Source organism: Oncorhynchus nerka, linkage group LG27 (assembly GCF_034236695.1).
Source record: "Oncorhynchus nerka isolate Pitt River linkage group LG27, Oner_Uvic_2.0, whole genome shotgun sequence".
Taxonomy (NCBI): domain Eukaryota; kingdom Metazoa; phylum Chordata; class Actinopteri; order Salmoniformes; family Salmonidae; genus Oncorhynchus; species Oncorhynchus nerka.
Genome location: NC_088422.1, coordinates 24,032,028 through 24,054,331, shown reverse-complemented (window position 1 = coordinate 24,054,331; position 22,304 = coordinate 24,032,028). Strand labels below are relative to the sequence as shown.

General features: G+C 39.8%; 1 protein-coding gene across 2 annotated transcripts in view; it reads left to right on the top strand.

Moving 5' to 3' along the window:
- ppef2a (protein phosphatase with EF-hand domain 2a) overlaps nt 1–19,734 on the top strand; it is a 35,152-nt gene extending 15,418 nt beyond the window's left edge. The window contains exons 1-17 of one of the 2 annotated variants that reach the window (XM_029637411.2): nt 1,039–1,665; nt 2,650–2,731; nt 5,366–5,493; nt 6,099–6,153; nt 6,260–6,435; nt 6,544–6,658; nt 6,827–6,873; nt 7,019–7,185; nt 7,285–7,321; nt 11,998–12,147; nt 12,380–12,736; nt 13,777–13,962; nt 14,551–14,693; nt 14,796–14,902; nt 16,116–16,282; nt 16,527–16,614; nt 17,056–19,734. In XM_029637411.2, the coding sequence (XP_029493271.1) occupies nt 2,677–2,731; nt 5,366–5,493; nt 6,099–6,153; nt 6,260–6,435; nt 6,544–6,658; nt 6,827–6,873; nt 7,019–7,185; nt 7,285–7,321; nt 11,998–12,147; nt 12,380–12,736; nt 13,777–13,962; nt 14,551–14,693; nt 14,796–14,902; nt 16,116–16,282; nt 16,527–16,614; nt 17,056–17,309 (2,232 nt within the window). In that variant the 5' untranslated portion in view covers nt 1,039–1,665; nt 2,650–2,676 and the 3' untranslated portion in view covers nt 17,310–19,734. Of the gene's footprint in view, nt 1–1,038; nt 1,666–2,649; nt 2,732–5,365; nt 5,494–6,098; nt 6,154–6,259; nt 6,436–6,543; nt 6,659–6,826; nt 6,874–7,018; nt 7,186–7,284; nt 7,322–11,997; nt 12,148–12,379; nt 12,737–13,776; nt 13,963–14,550; nt 14,694–14,795; nt 14,903–16,115; nt 16,283–16,526; nt 16,615–17,055 lie in introns of those variants that run through there. The other variant, XM_029637413.2, reaches the window with a different exon arrangement.
- The last annotated feature ends 2,570 nt before the right edge of the window (nt 19,735–22,304 follow it).

Below are 22,304 nucleotides of genomic sequence, written 5' to 3'. Positions count from 1 at the left end.
ACCAAATGGGTTTGATGGATCGCGGAAAAAGAGCAGGAATAGGCTTTTGTAGGCTACAGTCCAAGCTATGTGTTCCAATGGTGCGACTGCTGTCGGCATCCAAAGTTTATCCAACTTGAATAAACTCTTGGAGGTAAGGATGACAGCAGTGGTGTGGTCTACGGTGATACGGACATCACATATTATTGTTTTATACATAGTGCATTGATGTGAATCACACTGCTGCTCTCTCAATTAGCTATTTGCGCCTTGTGGATTGTGGTTGTTGTGGACGGCTGATCACACATCTAAATGTGTATTTGAACCCAATAATGGTTGAATTACAGAAGTTTAAGCTGCCTATCAATAATTGTTTTTGAAACCAGTGGACAGCCAGTGAAAAGTGCGCTCTTGCAACAGCTGCACAGTGTGGATCCCAGCCTATGGAATAATAGTGGGTATTTTATTGCTCAATCGAATTATTGCTGATAGTTTTCTTTTATCCATAGGCCTAATGTTCAAACTCGCACACTTTTGATAGACTTAAAGGGGCAATCTGTAGTTGCTAAATACATTTTTGGACTTATAAATGATATATATATATATATATATATATACATTGATTCTTGAATAATATAACTTATAAATTCCTTATGAGCTTAGTTCAACTGTCACACTCCATGAGAACCCAAAAAAGCTTGTTTTTCTCCAGTGTTTGTAAACATTGTAAATGTAGGCAAACACTGTATAGCCTCATAACATTGTTAAAACAATAATTTTGATATCACGGATGGTCAGTCCTTGCATCCATAGCTCTGTCTAATAATCTGAGAGTGGTTACATTTCTCCAGGCACATCCCTCAGCTTTTTACCAAAACAATTTGGTTATTTTTTCATTTGTGGATTTGTCCTTTAAACAGCTGTATATTATCAAGATATCAAAGTGTCACCAACAAAAAGGTAAACAATAGGCCTGTAGCAAATGCAGCATATGGCATTCACTTTTCACATGTAAATATAACTTTTCAGTAGTGCTCAAAGCATGCCATTGCATGAGCGCAGTATTTATTTTTTTACACGAATCAATGAGTCTAATAAATCCTCCATGACAACAAAATCATAAACAATAGGGCTGGCTAATGAATCCATATTAATTTTCTATTAAGTCTTTGTCACTCTGTATTTAGAAACCAAGTGAGATCCCCTCAAACAAACACACAAACCTCATACCTAGCAATCACTTCGATACAGACAGCTGTAATCAACGAGGAAGTCATGGTACGACCCCAAACAACACACGTTGCCCTTTAACAGGTACAGTATGCCATCCTTCTATATAAAGAACAGTCTACTCTAGCCGCATCAAGTCATTAGCCAGCCTAATCCACTCTAGGCTTGTTGCCTTGAATAAGCCATAATGCCAAACATGCCACACCAGAGAACAAGAGAGCAACAAGAGAGCTGCCATATGGAATAGCAGCACATGATGTCAGTAGTGAAGTATAAGAATTAAGTGGAAAATATTATTGTCCACCTCACTAGTATGTATGATCTCAAACCTTGACTTGATGTGTGTGGATTGAAGAGAAATGCAAAGGTGCAAATGCTCCAAGAATACATACTGAGACCAACTATTCATGGCCAAAATACTTGGGAACTTGTTGACAGAGTAGCGCCGGTGACCAGGTAAGTTGTTTTTCTTTGAAAAAAGCATTTACATTTTCATATGGCTATGTTAAAGGGGCAATCTGCGATACTACATACTCATTGATTCTTCAAGAATATAACTTATAAATGCTTAATGAGCTTAGTTCAACTGTCATACCCCATCAGAACCTAAGATATATGCTTGTTTTATCGAAACAGTGGCGGCGTGACCGCTTCGTTATTGTTCAAACCGCAGATTGGCCCTTTAAGATGGTCTCTTACCATTTTAGTGTTTCCTGAATGAAAAACGTGGAAGAGAAGAAATAGAAGAAGCAGAAGCAGAATAAAATGAATAGCTCAAATTATTATGGGAAGTAAGATGTTTGATAACAGATGTGATTAATTCAACATTCATTCCATAATGTTCCTCTTGTCAGCTCAATCAGAGAGACTGTGATTGTCAGATGTTATGTGATATACTTTTCATTTGTCTGTTTTTCCTTGATCTTATGTATATTAAACCCCCTAGTCCTTTAAAAACAACACTGACTTTCCATTTCAGAGACACAATCAGCTTATGAAACACAGAAATCAATACTCACAATGTCATAGAAACAACAGTATTTCCCATAATGGTTTGTTACATGATAGCCACAGGTATATAATTACATTTCAGAAACTAAAAGTCACAATACATATTATAGGCCTTACCAAACTTGCCAAAGGGTAATGTAAAACTGTTTCAACATCTAATTTCATAGAAGTCATGGAATAAGTATGCCTTTATAGAATTACATACATAGTCTCTACTGTAGGATTGAGGTCAATCAATGAGGCCCGAGGTGAGCCAGAAGATAACAAGATTAAAATGTTGTCTCAGGGAACATTAATACCATGCTCTCATTGGTTTCTGTGTAGTGGACATGTTTGTCTGGGTCGGATCTATTTTGGTCTTTCAGTGTTTGGCAGTGTGTCATGGCCCAGTTTCTATAAATTGTGATTCTTTATATGTTTGCCTGACAGGAATAACCATTCCTGACAGGAATAACCATGGGATGTGGCGTCGCAAAGTCGAACAAGTTCCATACAAAAAAGGGGGGGAAAGGTAGGCCTAACCTGACAGTTGGGAGTCTTGTTCACTGGTCTTTATGTTCTACAACAGTGGTATTCAAAGTCGGGGTCGCGGGGATACTGCAGTGGGGTCGCAAAAAGATTTTTAAAAATAAAATACAAGAAATAAGGAGTACAGATTATTGTATGGGACCATATATAAACGTTTTTGAGAACGGTCATTTGAAAAAATAAATGAGATTGAGTTAATGTAATTATTTGTTTCGTTTTGTTTAATTAGAATTGAGTTGGATGGGGTCATGAGAAATTCTTGGGAAAAAAATGGGGTCCCTAGAAATTATTTTCAGTGGAGTCTCCACTGAAAAGGTTTGAATACCACTGTTCTACAAGCATGAATCATGTTTACATCTTACTTGTGTCATAGGCTAGCAGGTAGCTTAGCGGTTAAGAGTGTTTGGCCACTAACTGAAAGGTTGCTAGTTCAAATCCCTAAGCTGACTAGGTGAAAAATGTGTTGATATGCCCTTGGGCAAGACTTAACCCTAACTGTTCCTGTAAGTCAGACTGAATAAGATCAGCTACTAAAATGTCATTGGTGTTGACATATGAAATGTATCATAACCACAATACATCAGGAAGGATAGAAAAAAGCATCCACTGATAATGATTTCCTGTAAATTATTTTAAAATGTTGTATTCTGTTTATCAACTTCAGTAAGATAGATATTCTAACCATACACCCCTCTATTTCTCTTCCATAAAATAATGGAAGTTGCAATCGTCGCAGGTAAACTCAGAGTCCAGTGCCATATCTATCAGTCTTTCTCAAACTATTTTTGTCTCAGGAACCATATGGTTCCTCCTAATCTGAGGACGGTTTACATCAAATCTATTAAGATACCGTCTGTGATCGCCCGAGTTAAAGGGGCAGTTGCTACATAATTAGTTATTTTTTTACTTATAAATTAGTTATACAGTATGTATCCATTGATTCTTGAAGAGTATAACATATTAATGCCTCGTGAGCTTAGTTCAACTGTAGTACCCCATCAGAAAATATAAGCTTGTTTTACTCCAATGTTTGTAATAAAGTAAATGTAAACAAACACTATGTAACCGCAAAACATGGTTAAAACTATCATTTTGATATCATGGATTGTTAGTCCTTGCATCCATAGCCCTGTCTATGTATTTGAGAGTGGTTACATTTCTCCATCCCTCATCTTATACCAAAATAGGGACTTCACTTTGTTATTGTTTCAACTGATGATTGCCGCATTAAGCAGCGTAAATGGAACGCAATTCCCTTTTATACACTTTTCTCTCTATGCGTATTCTGACATTGAATTTAAGCATGAGAATATTTTGCTATTCACCTGCTATTCGTTTTGGGTGGAGATTGAATAAATGAAGGTGAGGCAGATGTGTGTTTACAGATACCCTGTATTCTGACCTTGACTTCATTCCCTAATAATTCCACCACCTTTACATGTGAGGATTCCATGAATAAGGTCTAACAAACCGGTTACATCTTGATAAGAGCTATTGATGTGAGCTAGGTAAATGAGTAATCTGTTTGGATAAGGGGATTGTAAATAAAAATGACATTTGTTTTAGACATATTTTTATCTTATAGACGCTGGAGACAAATATGAAACCACTCGTATACTGTGGCAGCAAACTGAAGCAACATATCAACTTTACCACATTAAAGTTAATATGCTGTACCATTATGCAGAATTAAAATTGTACAGTCTTTTAACTTGCAGACCCGTGAGCATTACTTTCAAAGCTACTGGCTGATATTATACAAATGCTTTGGAGCATCACTTTAATGAGAGCTGTCTAAATTTCTGTCTGGTAACCATTTCAGGGAACAATGCCGATCCACCTACTGGAGATTGAGAAACATTGATAATGTATCCATTTCTCCATGCTTTATAAAGACTCCAACACAATTATCCAATTACAGCCAACTAAATATTGATGATGATCTATAGCCGGTTGGGTTGGCTGTAGTTGGATAGATGTGTAGGAGCCTTTAGAGGATGTGTGTGCTCTTTTTTTATTTTAGCGATGTTCAAGCCATTTCTACAAAGATAAAGTATTGCCCTCTAGAAAATGTAGACCAATTTGCAGTATACACAGAATAATGGTGACTTTATCGCCTTTACCTCAAATCCTAACCTATTTGTATGTGTGTGAAATAATGTAATGCATTTTCTCTTATTTTTCTGTATCTGCAATGCTACATGAAGCCATCACATGTAAGCCCAAATGCTTCCCTTCTATGTTGATGTTGTTTACTTGTAAGGTAGCAGGTAACAGGAAACAGATGGAATGTTTACTGCAGGGTCAGTCTGGGTCAAAGGTCAAGGCTGTAGTGGTCTGGCTTTTGTTGGACAGTATGTTGTTCTGTCCCATTAGCAAGGGTGGACTGGGACCAGAATCTGTCCAGGTATTTGTTACACAATGTCCAGACCTGGCATTGATAAATCAGGGCAATCAATGATCTGTCCTTGTTATAATACTGTTGTGATTATATATCTAATACTCTACTGTTGTGACCCACCTAGAGACATACAACCACATAATGCATGAACATACACAGGCATGTTCGTGGGTCTAGGTCTAGCACTGAATGGTCTCTCTCTATTCTGTCCAACAGCGATGAAGGCAGCTGTGTTGATCCAGCGCTGGTACCGTCAGTATGTGGCTCGTATGGAGATGAGACGCAGATACACCTGGAACATCTTCCAGTCTATAGAATACTCTGGGGAGCAGGCCCAGATCAAAGTGAGACACTGTAGTCACCCTGTATATTAGTGTACAACTGCCAGAGACTTTATGGCACAGTTGGTAGTGCACTTGCCCTGCAACTACATAGTAGCTGGTTCATGCCCCTCCCCCCAGATGTTCCCCATGAATTGGTACACTACCTTCGAAGCAGTGGAGGCTGCTGAGGGGAGGATGGCTCATATTAATGGCTGGAACTGAACAAATGGAATGGCATCAAACCATGTGTTTGATATATATGATACCATTCTGCTCCAGCCATTACCACGAGCCCGTTCTCCACTATAATGGTGTAACCTCCAATTAGTATCCTCCTGTGCTTCGAAGGACATGGCATATGAATGTAGAAAAAATAAGAAAGTTAAAGATTGATTAACATTAGATGTGTTTTAAGAGAAAATGCAATATTGCAGGCTAATACACTTTCATTTACATAGCAAATAAATCATCCAAAAAGTGCAATATTAGTATTTACTTTGTGTGAGGAAAGGTTTAATACATAGTAATTCAACACAATCATACAGTTCCCCTGGTGAATAGCTACTTATAGAATACTTTGTGAAATTTTGCTAAAGAAAATGTCTATCTCTCTCTTCTCTATGCAGCTTTACAATTTCCTTGGCTACCTCATGGACAACTTCAACCCAACTAGCACTGAACGTAAGACTTTCCCTGCCCTTCTGTTGTGGCTTTTGTATACAATTGGGACCCTTATTTCTGTTTTCATGAAAGTTGTCATATTATACCTGTGGTTTCTCCACTACAGGCAACTTAATCTCCCACATATTCAGAGAGAATGAAGTGTGCCGCGATACAGAGTGGGAGAGGCACTTCTGCTATAAGAATATTGAGGTGCCAGAGATCTACTCAGGTCCCCGTCTCATCTTCCCTCTGACTGTGGAACAAGTGGCTGCCATGGTAGAGGCCTTCAGGAATAAAAGAGTAGGTGCATTTTTGTACAGTCAGAATGAAATTGATTCTCTGTTCCTAACTATAGCGCTTTAGCTTGATCACAAATCCCCTTCACTACACAACTGTTTCTCCCAGTAGCAGCTCCACTCTCGGTACGTTCTCCAACTTCTCCTGGAAACATGGAAGTTACTCCGAAAGCTACCAAACATCAGTCGAATCTCCACCTGTCACAGCAAAGAAATCACCGTTTGTGGTGAGTAATAAATCACCACAGTTTTTCTTGTTGTCTCGATTCACCTCATTGAGGAGAGCAAACCTTTTCAAATGTTTTTTTTTATATACCTTAAATTATACAAATATTGGTAAATGATCAACTGTAATAGTTATATCAGTGTATTGATACAGCATTGTTTCATCCAAGGTGATTTACATGGGCAGCTTGAAGACCTGCTGTTGATATTTTACAAGGTACTGTGCGTCACCTGCTACAATTTATCAGCTAAATACATATGAAATGAAATCATTATTTTTGTTGAACCTTTCCCCCATAACAGATAGGAAGATATACATTTAAGATATTCATAGTCTGTTGTGTTTATTGTTTCCCCTGTAGAATGGCATGCCATCATTGGATCGGCCATATGTTTTCAATGGAGACTTTGTTGATCGAGGCAAAGATTCCATTGAGATTCTCCTCATCCTTTTTGCCTTCCTGCTCGTGTATCCAAACGATGTTCACCTCAACAGGGGAAACCATGAAGACCATATTGTCAACTTGAGGTATACAGTCAAAACACTGATCATGTACCAATTCAATCTATTTAATCATTTAAACAATCATATATTTTCAACTCTGGTATCTCTTTGTTGTTTGTTTAGGTATGGCTTCACCAAGGAGGTGTTGGGGAAATACAAGGTAGGTTTCATTTGAGGAAAGTTAAATAAATAAAGAACACATCCTGGTGAAGTGTTGACTAACACAAGATGAACTTGTCGTGGGCAGAAATATTTGACATGTGCATATAATATATAGAATATATTTTATAATAATATATAATATAATACAGTGCATATGATATTATAAATGCCTCACATGCGACTCGTAATAAGACCAAGCAATTAGCCTATTAAAATGTTTATCTGACTCCATAAATTCAATTAGCAATATGCAAGAGACTACAGTTGAACCATGCACAATAAAGTATTATGGATTCAATAATATAATAATACTTTTAGAAAAAAATGTTATCTTTAATTTGCAATCAGTAGCAACTATGAGAATAGAAAGGTTCAGAACTTTTGTGAAACATAACACAGTTGAAAAATATATGCCTAATAAAAAAGTCAAATAAATGAATGGTGTTAAGAGATAGATGGGAGAGGTTGAGTGGAGCTGAAAGGGTGGGATTAAAAACAAGATAACTAATGTGAAATATACTGTGTCTGTAAATTGTATATAGGTTCAGAATTTTGTGACTCAGCACAGTTAAAAATATATGGCAAAATTGAACTGAATGGGCTTCAGAAATAGATGGGAGGGGTTGATGATATTTGAAGGATGGGATTAAAAACAAACAAAAGATAACTATTGTAAAATACACTATGTCTATAAAATGTATATAGTATGTATAAACTGGAAGTAATTAGGGGAGGGGTGGTAGGGTTAGGAGAAAATAATAAAGGAACAAATATTTAAAAGAGATATGTACAGTGCCTTGCGAAAGTATTCGGCCCCCTTGAACTTTGCGACCTTTTGCCACATTTCAGGCTTCAAACATAAAGATATAAAACTGTATTTTTTTGTGAAGAATCAACAACAAGTGGGACACAATCATGAAGTGGAACGACATTTATTGGATATTTCAAACTTTTTTAACAAATCAAAAACTGAAAAATTGGGCGTGCAAAATTATTCTATCTCAAGGCCATCAGACTGTTAAACAGCCACCACTAACATTGAGTGGCTGCTGCCAACACACTGACTCAACTCCAGCCACTTTAATAATGGGAATTGATGGGAATTGATGGAAAATATATCACTAGCCACTTTAAACAATGCTACTTAATATAATGTTTACATACCCTACATTATTCATCTCATATGTATACGTATATACTGTACTAGATATCATCTACTTTATCTTTATGTAATACATGTATCACTAGCCTCTTTAAACTATGCCACTTTGTTTACATACCCTACATTACTCATCTCATATGTATATACTGTACTCGATACCATCTACTGCATTTTGGCTATGCCGCTCTGTACCATCACTCATTCATATATGTACATATTCTGTACATATTCTTTATCCCTTTACACTTGTGTGTATAAGGTAGTAGTTTTGGATTTGTTAGTTAGATTACTCGTTGGTTATTACTGCATTGTCGGAACTAGAAGCACAAGCATTTCGCTACACTCACATTAACATCTGCTAACCATGTGTATGTGACAAATAAATTAGATTTGATTTCAATTAATAGGTGTGCCTTGTTAAATGTTAATTTGTGGAATTAGGGATCCTGAGTGGGGTAGTAGTCTAAGGCACTGCATCGCAGTGTTAGAGGCAGTGCTAGAGGGTTCGATCCCGGGCTGTATCACAACCGGCCATGCTAGAGGGTTCGATCCTGGGAAGGGTTTGGCTGGGTTAGGCCGACATTGTAAATAAGAATTTGTTCTTAACTGATTTGTCTAGTAAAATAAAGGTTAAATATATAAAAATATGAGTTTCAGCCAATCAATTGTGTTGTGACACGGTAGGGGTGGTATACAGAAGACAGCCCTATTTGGTAAAAGACATAGTCCAGAACAGCTCAAATAAGCAAAGAGAAACGACAGTCCATCATTACTTGAAGACAGGAATTTCAGTCAATATGGAACATTTCAAGAACTTTGAACCTTTCTTCAAGTGCAGTCGCAAAACCATCAAGAGCTATGATGAAACTGGCTCTCATGAGGTCCGCCACAGGAGAGGAAGACCCAGAGTTACCTCTGCTGCAGAGGATAAGTTCATTAGAGTTAACTGCACCTCAGATTGCAGGCCAAATAAATGCTTCACAGAGTTCAAGTAACAGACACATCTCAACCTCAACTGTTCAGAGGAGACTGCGTGAATCAGGCATTCATGGTCGAATTTCTGCAACAACAAAAAAACACAACTAGAGGACACCAATAAGAAGAAGAGACTTGAGCCAAGAAACACTAGCAATGGACTTTAGACCAGTGGACATCTGTCCTTTGGTCTGATGAGTCCAAATGTGAGATTTTTGGTTCCAACCTCCATGTCTTTATAGACTCAGAGTAAGTGAACAGATGATCTCCGCATGTGTGGTTCCCACCGAGAATAGTGGAGGAGGAGTTGTGATGGTGTGGGGGTGCTTTACTGGTGACACTGTCAGTGATTTATTTAGAATTCAAGGCACACTTAACCAGCATGGTTACCACAGCATTCTGCAGCGATATGCAATCCTATCTGGTTTGCGCTTAGTGGGACAATCATTTGTTTTCAACAAGACAATGACCCAAAACACACTTCCAGGTTGTGTAAGGTCTATTTGACCAAGAAGGAGAGTGATGGAGTGCTGCATCAGATGACCTGGTCTCTACAATCACCAGGACCTCAACCAAATTGAGATGGTTTGGGATAAGTTGGATCAAAGAGTGAAGGAAAATCAGCCAAGTGCTCAGCATATGTGGGAACTCCTTCAAGACTGTTGGAAAAGCATTCCTCATGAAGCTGGTTGAGAGAATGCCAAGAGTTTGCAAAGCTGTCATCAAGGCAAAAGGTGGCTACATTGAAGAATCTAAAATCTAAAATATATTTAGATTTGTTTAACACTTTTTTGGTTACTACATGATTGCATATGTGTAATTTCATAGTTTTGATGTCTTCACTATTATTCTACAATGTAAAAAATAGTTAAACAAAAACAAAAACCCTTGAATGAGTAGTTGTGTCCAACTTTTGACTGGTACTGTATATAGATAGCATCATAGGTATCCTCAGTGAACAAGTTTCAGATAGAAACTATACATGGATACTATAGTAATATTCTATCACATTCAATATTCAATGTTCTGGATACTGTACCAGATAGACACAGTTGAAGTCAGAAGTTTACTTACACCTTAGCCAAATACATTTAAACTCAGTTTTTCACAATTCCTGACATTTAATCCTAGTAAAAATGTTTCCTCCAGCATCTTCACAAGGCCCTTTGCTGTTGTTTCTGGGATTGACTTGCACTTTTCGCACCAAAGTACGTTAATCTCTAGGAGACAGAACGTGTCTCCTTCCTGAGCGGTATGACGGCTGCGTGGTCCCATGGTGTTTATACTTGCGTACTATTGTTTGTACAGATGAACGTGGTACCTTCAGGCATTTGGAAATTTCTCCCAAGGATGAACCAGACTTGTGGAGGTCTACAATTTTCTTTCTGAGGTCTTGGCTGATTTCTTTTGATTTTCCCACAATGTCAAGTAAAGAGGCACTAAAGAGGTACATCTACAATTCACTCAAATTATGTTAATTAGCCTATCAGAAGCTTCAATATCCATGACATCATTTTCTGGAATTTTCCAAGCTGTTTAAAGGCACAGTCAACTTAGTGTATGTAAACTTCTGACCAACTGGAATTGTGATATATTGAATTATAAGTGAAATTATATGTCTGTAAACAATTGTTGGAAAAAAGTACTTGTGTCATGCACAAAGTAGATGTCTTAACCGACTTGCCAAAAGTATAGTTTGTTAACAAGACATTTGTGGAGTGGTTGAAAAACCACAAACAACAAAATGACTCCAACCTAAGTGCATGTAAACTTCCAACTTCAACTGTTCATTTTGGCCCCCCAGAGGAGGAAGGGCTGACCAGTCTTTGGGCATTGTCCTATCCTTGTGTTCCTGAACCATTTGCCATGCAGCTCCAGGTGACAGAGAACTCACAAATTAGGGCCTTGCCCACAAGCTCACTGAAGTCTGATGTCAGTCTCATGTAGGACTGTAAATACGTGCAGGATGTTCAGAATAGTTTGTTGACCATATGGCATTAAATCCTCTTTATCCTACTTATAAAACATCAGGAAAATATCTTTGCTATCTAAATAGTATCTTTATTTAATACTTTGATAACTTGGAATCACAACTATAAACTGCAATTGGCTCGCTCATTGCTCAGAGTTTAAAAGGGGTGTATTTCCACATTCAATGTGGGTCACTCACTGACTCGTAACGTCCAGTTAAAGGATTAAGAGGTTACTAAACAAGATGACTTAAGGTCATCAGTGTTCTCTCAATGTGCCGGTTACAGGTTACAGCGAGTCAGGATGATCAGTGGCTTTACTGTACTTACGCCCACGCAGCAATGCACTCTTGGATCTTTTCCCAGATTCTAAACATGCATCAAAACAGTACAGCTAAAGTGATTATTTGTTTACACTGGTTTATAAGCCAGATCAGCTTGACATACATTTTTTAAACACAATTCCCAAATTTGCTGGCACATATAGGGACAAAATGTCACACTCGTCTCATCTATTCAACAATGCAGTGATGAATTATAATTGTAGTTCATTTCCCTTGTCCTCAGATGCACGGCAAGAGGATCCTAAAGCTGCTTCAGAAGATCTTCAGCTGGTTGCCCCTGGCAACAGTCATCGATCAGAAAGTGTTGATCCTGCATGGGGGCATCTCCAACACCACGGACCTCTGCCTCATAGCCAGAGTGGACAGACACAAAGTAAGTGAGACTTTCTCTAGACAAATGTAGTTTCTATCAATCAATCAATCAAAACTATGGTGGAACATACACTGTACAAACACATGAAGAAAAGGGAAAACGGTCAATTTCCACGGACTGACAAAGAGGACAGATGTAAATGTTAATAAATGATTTCATATAATTGCAATAATGCCGTTGTGTTCTCTCTCCCTCCCCGTTTCTCTATCTCTATTTCTCTGTCGTCTCCCAGTACGTGTCAGCCCTGAGGCCTCCTAAGAAGAGGACACAATACCCAGTGAGTCAGTCCTCTGTGGACTTGGACATGGAAGACGACCTGTCAGGCACCAAGAACAACCAGCGCCGGGTCTCCCTGATCAAGGCCAACTCTTTTGGACCCCGAGATGGCTTCCAGCGCCGCTCACTCCAGGACTTTTCCGGCAGGGTCCCCCGGACCGTTGACGAGGAGATAGAGGTGCGGCGGAGGCAGTCCGGCTTCATCAAGGGCGGCTTCAGCCACAGTCAGGGGGAACTCAATAACCTGGCCGTCTCCTCAGCGTCGCAGGAATCCACCGACACAGCAGACACTACCGTAGAGGAGTGGAAACAGGTGAGGAATTCCGGCTGGGGATGTGTTGTAGACTAGAGAGGTGGTTTGGTGAGCTGTGCTGTGTGATGAGTAACAGTAAACCTTGTCTGAGACCTGACGACTTTAGCCTTTAGCTCTATACAGGTTCGATACTCAGTCAGTTACTCATGATTGGTTGTTAAACACCACCTCAGCACTAGGAGTGCTCTATGCTCTGTTTGTGTATGTCGCAGATTGACATTTATTTTCATGATTCTTTCCCTTGAGCCGGAACTGAGAGGTTTCCACTAGATCAAAGGTAGGCAACCCTGGTCCTTGGAGTGCCGCAGGCGCTAGATGGACCAGCTGCAAAATTGTCTATATCATACAAATTAATGAAAACAAAAATCTTAGTTTAAGGCATTAGGGTTTACACTGTGGTTAAGGTTAGAGTTAAGGTTAGGGTTAGGTTTAAAATCAGATTTTATGACTTTTTGGCTGTGCCAGTTAGTCACCACTCTGCAGAGCTGCCTCCAGGGCAAGACTCATGACAGTAAATGCCAACCTGCCTACAGTCACTTACTTAGTCACAGACAGACTAAAACGGAGGACCGTTAATCCGTCAACCTGAATAACAATCTTGTTTTCCAATTTGCCATCTGTTTTACAAGCAGACACTTTTCAGGACAAACCCTCATTTTACAAGAGGAGCCAACTACATTTTGTTTTCTTCACTTTAACTCAATGGTGAAGGTTAATGTGTCTTACAGTACAATAGTTATTCAACTGAATCCATCACAGTATTTTAAGGAAAATCTGTCTCCTAAATGGTGAATGATTGTCAGCAGTATGTAGTATATACTCTGATATAATATAAGCACTAGCTAAAAGTAGTGTACTGTTAAGGGAATAGAGTGTCATTTGAGATACAACCATGGTCTTCTCACCTCTATATCTACTTATAGCCCTATACCAGTCATCTGTTTACTGTCATTTTTGTTTTCCTTATGATAGCCTATTGTAAAGTCCTTGGGTCTGACAAAAATGCTAATAATTTTACAATGTATTATTTATATGACTAGATTCTGGACCTACTGTGGAGTGACCCCATGTCTCAGAACGGCTGCATACCCAACGAGGTGCGGGGAGGAGGCTGCTACTGGGGGCCAGACGTCACCCAGGACTTCCTGGACAGACACAACATGCAGCTCATCATCCGCTCCCACGAGTGCAAGCAGGATGGCTACGAGTTTTGCCACAACCGCAGGGTGAGAACAGTCAGGCTAAAGGTGTCTAAGGGATTACATAAGATGGGTAAGACTAGGGACTCTATCCAAACAGTGTCTCAGAGTAGGAGTGTGGATATATTACACTTCCACCTGTCCATATAACCATATTCATCATGATCTAAACGGCAAATCTGATGTCAGATCAGCAATACTCTGAGACGTGACCTGATCATAAAACACTCTAGACCCTCCTTATACGCTATAACTAGGGCCACAAGTTTGTCCTAGTCAGGTCATGTGGCCAGGAACAACTCCTGGCCTTGGTAATGGCATATTTTGAATGCTAAGTCCCATTTATGCCCACTGCCCTATCGTGACATAGGCCTACACTAAAGTCTTATCTCACTTGGCAGAGGGGAGCAGTTGCTCCACCATACTTTTGAGCTAATATTCTATAAGAGTAGCAGGTGCCAGCAATCAGTTCCGGTGAGCCTATATTTGCTGCTCACTTGCTTTAGTCAGCCTACATTTGTGTGCTTTGAAAGTGCAGTACCAGAGGTTTCTGGAAACTACAACACTGCTTTTCACTGTTTGGTAATTCTGTATTGTTTACAATTTGTACAACAGGTCCTCACCCTGTTCTCTGCCTCCAACTACTATGAAGTGGGCAGCAACAGAGGGGCCTACGTGAAATTGGGACCAGACCTAGTGCCTTATTTGATTCAGTACCAGGCTAGCAGTATGACTCGAGAACTCACCCTCAGGAAAAAGTAAGCTACAACAGACAATGGAAAATTATTTAGATTAATAAAATTAAGATTATTAAATTGATGTGGACAGAGTTTGATCTGTTCTCCCTGTCTGGACTACAGTGTGGGGAAGGTGGAACATTCAGCCCTCAAGGTCCTGCGGGAACAGCTGTTTGCACACAAGTCTGACCTCGTCAGTGCCTTCCAAGAGTTTGACAAAGACAAAACAGGTGTCGTATCAATTGACATAGCCATGATCAAATATTCCCCCAAAGAATTAAGATTTATGTGATTTAATACAATTTACACCCTTTAATTGTTTATACTCATATTTCATGAGATATAATATATCTTATTTTGGGGTTATTTGGGGGGGGGGGGGATTAGATCAGCTATGAGATTAGCAGTCTATCAAATTACATTACTTGAATCCTTTTGGATTGTTTTTTTTCTACCACCCCCTGCCCTGGTTGGAGAACTCGTTCTCATTCTCTCAAAACCACATAAAAAAACAGACTACGGTTTGCAACTGCACATGAGGACAAAGATTGTACTTTTTAGAGAAATGTCCTGGGGTCTGATGAAACAAAAATATAACTGTTTGGCCATAATGACCGTTCTGTTTGGAGGAAAAAGGGCTTGCAAGCCGAAGAACAACATCCCAACCGTGAAGCACAGGGGTGGCAGCATCATGTTGTGGGGTTGCTATGCTGCAGGAGGGACTGGTGCACTTCACAAAATTGATGGCATCATGAGAAGGACAGTTAAGTGGATATATTGAAGCAACATCTCAAGACATCAGTCAGGAAGTTAAAGCTTGGTCGCAAATGGGTCTTCCAAATGGACAATGACCCCAAGCATACTTCCAAAGTTGTGTCAAAATGGCTTAAGGACAACAAAGTCAAGGTATTGGAGTGGCCATCACAAAGCCCTGACCTCAATCCCATAGAAATTTTGAGGGCAGAACTGAAAAAGCGTCTGCGAGCAAGGAGGCCTACAAACCTGATTCTGTTACACCAGCTCTGTCAGGAGGAATGGGCCATAATTCACTGAACTTATTGTGGGAAGCTTGTGGAAGGCTACCCAAAGTGTTTGACCCATACTAATTGAGTGTATGTAAACTTCTGACTCACTGGGAATGTGATGAAAGAAATAAAAGCTGAAATAAATCATTCTCTCTACTATTATTCTGACATTTCACATTCTTAAAATAAAGTGGTGATCCTAACTGACCTAAGACAATTTTTATTAGGATTAAATGTCAGGAATTGTGAAAAACTGAGTTTACATCTATTTGGCTAAGGTGTAAGTAAACTTCCGATGTGTGTGCGTGTGCGTGTGCGTGTGCGTGTGTGTGTGCGTGTGTGTGTGTGTGTGTGTGTATGTGTGTATATGTGTATATGTATATGTTAAGCAGTCCCCTCCTCCCTATCTCCAACACAGGGCAGGTGTCTCTGAATGACTGGGCTACGGCGGTAGAGAGTGTGCTGCGTCTAGGCCTACCCTGGAGGATGCTGCGCTTTCAGCTGGCCACCTGCAAGACCCCGGGGGGCATGTTGGACTACCAGGAGTGGTTCCAGGAACTTTCCATCAAAGAGCCACAAATGGAGGTAATGGCATGTTACGTCTGTCATTTAACATCCATATTGACGATACTGATCAAATCCTTGTGGATGTACATACTTCTGTCCCAACAGGCTAATTGTGTTTGTTTGTCTTGTCCAAGCATACATGGTTATATAGAATTATGTGGGAACACAGCTGTATGTCATGACACACCTCTTATTTCAAAATCTGATGCCATAGAAAACAATTGGTGTTCACAGACAACTCTCCCCTTGATTGCCTATGCAGCACATCGATCAGGGTTTGCTGGAGACCCTGTACCGCCATCGCGCCACCTTGGAGACCATCTTCAGAATAGTGGATTTAGACAACTCAGGTAACAATACTCCTTTACTCCGCCTTCATTCCATGTGTTGTTTCTTCAGGTGAATGTTTTGATCGCACAAGACGTGACGTCAACTACCGGTTACCTGTGTTATTTGTTTGGGGCGCATAGTTTACAAACGTACATATGTAAGTACACTCAGACACATGTCGTACTTATTGAGGCCAACCTCCCTGTAGTCTGTCTGTGGGGTGTTAAAGCTAACGTCAGCAGTAGGTTGATTTAGGATTAACCCACTGGTCTTCTAGTATCACACCCAGCCAACTGACGCCAGCCCTGCTACTTATCTCTCCCCTCATCCCACTGGCTCTCCATCTCTCCTCCCTTCCCCTCTCCTCCATCTTTCCTTCCCCTCTCTCCTCCCTCTCCTCTCAACCATTCTATCCTGTCTCTCCCTTCACTCTCTCTCACCCTCCTCCCGCCTCCCTCCAGGGTTCATCACAATGGAGGACTTCCGTCAGACGTGGAAGCTGCTGAGTGCCTTCTTAAAGATGGAGATCACTGACGAGGCTATCTCGGACCTGTCCGTCACCATAGACACCAACCAGGACGGCAACATTGACATCGATGAGTTCATGGAGGCCTTCCGGCTGACAGACAAGAAAAGCCGGCTGGAGAGGGGAAAGAGCATGTTTATGGGGACCACCACTGACCTGACCAAACTAGAGGGGGACCCCAATATATGAGGGATTAGTTGGACTGGAGGGGGAGCCCAATATATGAGGGATTAGTGGGACTGGAGGGGAAGCCCAACAAGTATGTAGTAGTTTGAGTAAAATAAATTTTAAAAAACAGACACCATCCACTCAAGACCAACAAACTACTACTAGTGGGAGAAGTTCCGTATGGAGAGAGAGAATGTAAGAGACTGCTTGTTTATTACCTCAGGGGCTATGGAGGTAGCGCACAAACAAACAAGCCAACAAGCTGCTTTGATCATTGACGCACATTGAGACACTGAGACTATGGAGTGTTACAGCAGTGTCGATTAGGCTATAAGGTGGATAGCAGACAATATCCTTGTGGTGATTAGAGCGTATGGCTGGATTTTATTTTCGTCATAGGTTGAAGTTCAAGAAAACACCACAGAGTGATGTAGTTTTGGATTAATTCAGTATGTATGCAGATGCAGAGGCCAACAATAAATATACACAACGTTGTCATAGTTGATGTCCTTCCAAGCGGAGTGACTTGCACATAATTTGAAATGTTCAAATATGAAAAACATGATAATTTTGCCAGATTAATGTAAATAGATCCGGACTGTTATTGGTGCCTTAGTGATAGAATAGGGAAAGCATTCCATCATTTTAGTGAAACTCTTATTAATGTACTGATTGAATCGTGTCATTGCCAACCTGTCCACTGGATGTGGTAGTAAGGTAATATATCTCCAAGGTGACATTGGTTCTTTCCAGTGGCGACCCGTCATTCAGGGCAGGTGGGGCAGAGACCCACCTGTTTTGAGCCCCAACTGTTAAATATATATATACAGTACCAGTCAAAGGTTTGGACACACCTACTCATTCCAAGGTTTTTCTTTATTTTTTGACTATTTTCTACATTGTAGAATAATAGAGAAGACATCAAAACTATGAAATAACACATACGGAATCATGTAGTAACCAATAAAGAGTTAAACAAATCAAAATACATAATATATTTTAGATTCTTCAAAAAGTAGCCACCCTTTGCCTTGATGACAGCTTTGCACACGCTTGGTATTCTCTCATCCAGATTCACCTGGAATGCAGTCTTGAAGGAGTTCCCACATATGCTGAGCACTTGTTGGCTGATTTTCCTTCACTCTGTGGTCCAACTCACCCCAAACCATCTCAGTTGGGTTGAGGTCGGGTGATTGTGGAGGCCAGGTCATCTGATGCAGTACTCCCATCACTCTTCTTCTTGGTCAGATATCCCTTACACAGCCTGGAGGTGTGTTGGGTCATTGTCCTGTTGAAAACAAATGATAGTCCCACTAAGCGCAAACCAGATGGGATGGCGTATTGCTGCCGAATTCTGTCGTAGCCATGCTGGTTAAGTGTGCCTTAAATTCTAAATAAATCACTGACAGTGTCATCAGCAAAGCACCTCTACACCATCACACCTCCTCCTCCATGCTTCACGGTGGGAACCACACATGCGGAGATCGTCCATTTACCTACTCATCAGACCAAAGGACACATTTTCACCGGTCTAATGTCCATTGCTCGTGTTTCTTGGCCCAAGCAAGTCTCTTCTTCTTCTTGGTGTCCTTTAGTAGTGGTTGCTTTGCAGCAATTTGACCATGAAGGCCTGATTCATGCAGTGAACAGTTGATGTTGAAATGTGCCTGTTACTTGAACTCTGTGAAGCATTTATTTCAACTGCAATTTGAGGTGCAGTTAACACTAATGAACTTATCCTCTGCAGCAGAGGTAACTTTGGGTCTTCCTTTCCAGTGCCGGTCCTCATGAGAGCCAGCTCAACATAGCACTTGATGGTTTTTGCTACTGCAATTGAAGAAACATTCAAAGTTCTTGAAATTTTCCTCATTGACTGACTTTCATGTCTTCAAGTAATGATGGACTGTCATTTTCTTTTCTTATTTGAGCTGTTCCTGCCATAATATGGACTTGGCCTTTTACCAGATAGGGCTATCTTCTGTATACCACCCCTACCTTGTCACAACACAACTGATTGGCTGAAACGCATTAAGAAGGAAAGAAATTCCCCACAAATGCACTTTTAACGAGGCACACCTGTTAATTGAAATGCATTCCAGGTGACTATCTCATGAAGCTGGTTGAGAGAATGCCAAGAGTTTGTAAAGCTGTCGTCAAGGCAAAGGGTGGCTACTTTGAAGAATCTCAAATATAACATTTATTTTGGTTACTACATGATTCCATATGTGTTATTTCATAGTTTTGATGTCTTCACTATTATTATACAATGTAGAAAATAGTAAAAATAAAGAAAAACCCTTGAATGAGTAGGTGTGTCCAAACCATTGACCTGTACTGTCTATATTTTGCTGTTGCCTGTTTTGCATGTTATTTTGGAATTAATATGTGTCACAGTTCGCAAACAATGTAACAAAAATATATACTTGAGTTAATAAAGCTGCATACAAACATGGTCTCTTTTTTGCTTTATTGAGTATTGGACATAAACATTGGACATAAACATTACACAACAAGTTGGAAATCGCTAATCCAACAATGAGTGGTGTGGAAGGAATCAGTGGCTAACTGCAAGAGTCGCAGAGCAATCCCTAGCCTGCTATTCAGTGGAGTGGGTGTGTGGTTCAAGTCTGGGTTTAAGGGTCTCTTTTCCAAGTTTAAAAGGAAAGACATTCATATTCCATGGTCCAGAAAAGTTTGAATACATTGGCCATTCTGTCCATCCAGCATGACTTCTGCCGCATTCAAAACAACTGGAAACTCAGAACGTCAGATGTCCGTGAGTTCAAGACAACTGGGAGCTCTGGGAAAATAAGTTTTGAACGGTCATCCAACTCGGAATTCCAAGTCGGGAACTCGGGCCTCTTTCTAGAACTCTGACCTGAAGATTGCTGACATCATAATTCAACCTTGTTCCCAGTTGTCTTTAAAGCACCATACATCCAGAGAATGCTAGACTTTGTTGACAAAAAATGGACAGCCGCGCCACCTTCCTGTTCAAGTGAGCACAGCACAACAAGGTGAGTTCAAAAATGTATTGTATGCTGCTGCATAAATGATGTAATATGCCAGGGATATATGTATACTTTAGCTAAGAAAGTAATACTAAGTGAATGTCGTGTAGTAAACTGTTAGTAGCCCATGTGCCTCACCCTAATAATTTGGTCCCTTTTCCCCTCATAACTTAGCCCACTGTTCTGACTTGGTGGTGCACATGTACCCTATAGCCTGTTTTAGAGAAATGTAATCATCGAATATTGTAAGAGCTTTCATTGTCTGCTTAAATGCACCCTTTATTTATCCTTTGGTTCTGACTTGGTGTACAGGAAGAATACTGTAAGAACGGCCCATGTTCTGAATTATGTCGCTGTACATTTAAAAAGTGCTGAACACATATATATATTGACTACGTCCATCCTAGCTCGCTCATTAACGTCTTAATCTAAATTACGAATTGCCTCTTATCCACTCGTCGTCCCCTTATGCAATAATTTATACATCTCAATTGTCAGTTGAAACCACATTTGTTTAAGCAAGTCAGCCTTGTCATCTGTTTTTTTAAAGGCAGTAAATGAGTCTGAATGAACTGTTTCGCTGCCAGACACGGCTAGGTGTAGCAGTGGTAAGGATTCACTCCATGGTGCTGAAAAGAAGGCTCTGTTGTTGGGACAGCTTTATGTAGGCCCTAACAGTTTGTGGGCACCATTTGTCACTGTTATAGTGCAATCAATGTATTGTTTAGTGTTGTGTTGTGGCTTTGCTGGCATGCATCCCAATTTTTGCTCACCAAGATTTACATGTTAAAATCGCCACTGGTCCTTTCTCATAGCTGATATAACAGCAGCTAGAATTTAGTACCCAACAAAGGTAACATCTGGAATACATTGGAATTCTAGCTGCTGTTATATCAGCTATTACCCTCTGGGTGACCCCTGTCTGAGGTTATGGGTCACCATTCGGTCTGCAAAACTACCGGTAATTTATGAACGTCACTGGAATCTTCAGTAATTTAGGTAATTAACAGAAAATCAATGTCAATCTATCGTAAATGTGGTCATTTATATTTGAAGAACTTCATTTTTTTATTGATATATATTCTGTGTCCATATTGTACTTAAATTGCTAGTAGATAGACCATATGGTTTTAGAAAAAATTCACAAATACAATCTTGATCACATGATAGCGAACTTGGTAATGTAATAATGGAAGTCATTACAAAAGTTAGTTTGAAGCAACCAAGTTTCTTTTTTGAGCTACAACAGAATACAGTTACTGGAGTGCATTAGTGGCAGATATCAGATAACATCATATACCAATACAGGAAAATAAAACATGTATGAAACATCCGAAGGAAAACATTGGTATTAGCCTTGGATTTGTCATAAAATACATTGTGCAAGCAGCTCAATACCGTTTAAAAAAATGTTTAGGACGTGAACACTGATCTCTTTACTACGAACCACCAGATGGCGCACAAACACCACTTGTTGTTCACTTGCATATATCCAATCTCATATAAGGCTGTCTAAGTATTCTATTGTTGTCTCTTTCCTTGATGGTTTTTACCGATAGTTGAAAAATTATTAATTTCAGCCACATCTCTTTCACATGTCAAGACTATGATACAGCCATGGGTAGAAGTGTTCCATTTACCCTAAACTCTTCCTTGCATGAGCTTTTGTTGATGAATCAACAATTGTTTTATGGAGAGGAAGACCATCCATTAGTGATGTTATTTCTGAAGGTTAAAAAACATTTTTGGGATTTTCAGAATTGATTGAGAACGTAATTGCTCTGTTGCCGATCCACGAAAAAAACGAAGCCCAATAAATATAAAAGTGTGAACCACAAGGAAGAACCACACCTTTTATGACATGGAAATATTAGTTGAACAAAGCAGTGGCTTGAAGCAGTACTTTCTTGGCTTACCCTTCTGTGACCTAGACTCCACAAAGAATTATCATAAGCATCAGCGAACCCATTTTCTAAAGATTTTTTTTTTTAAATGAATGACCATT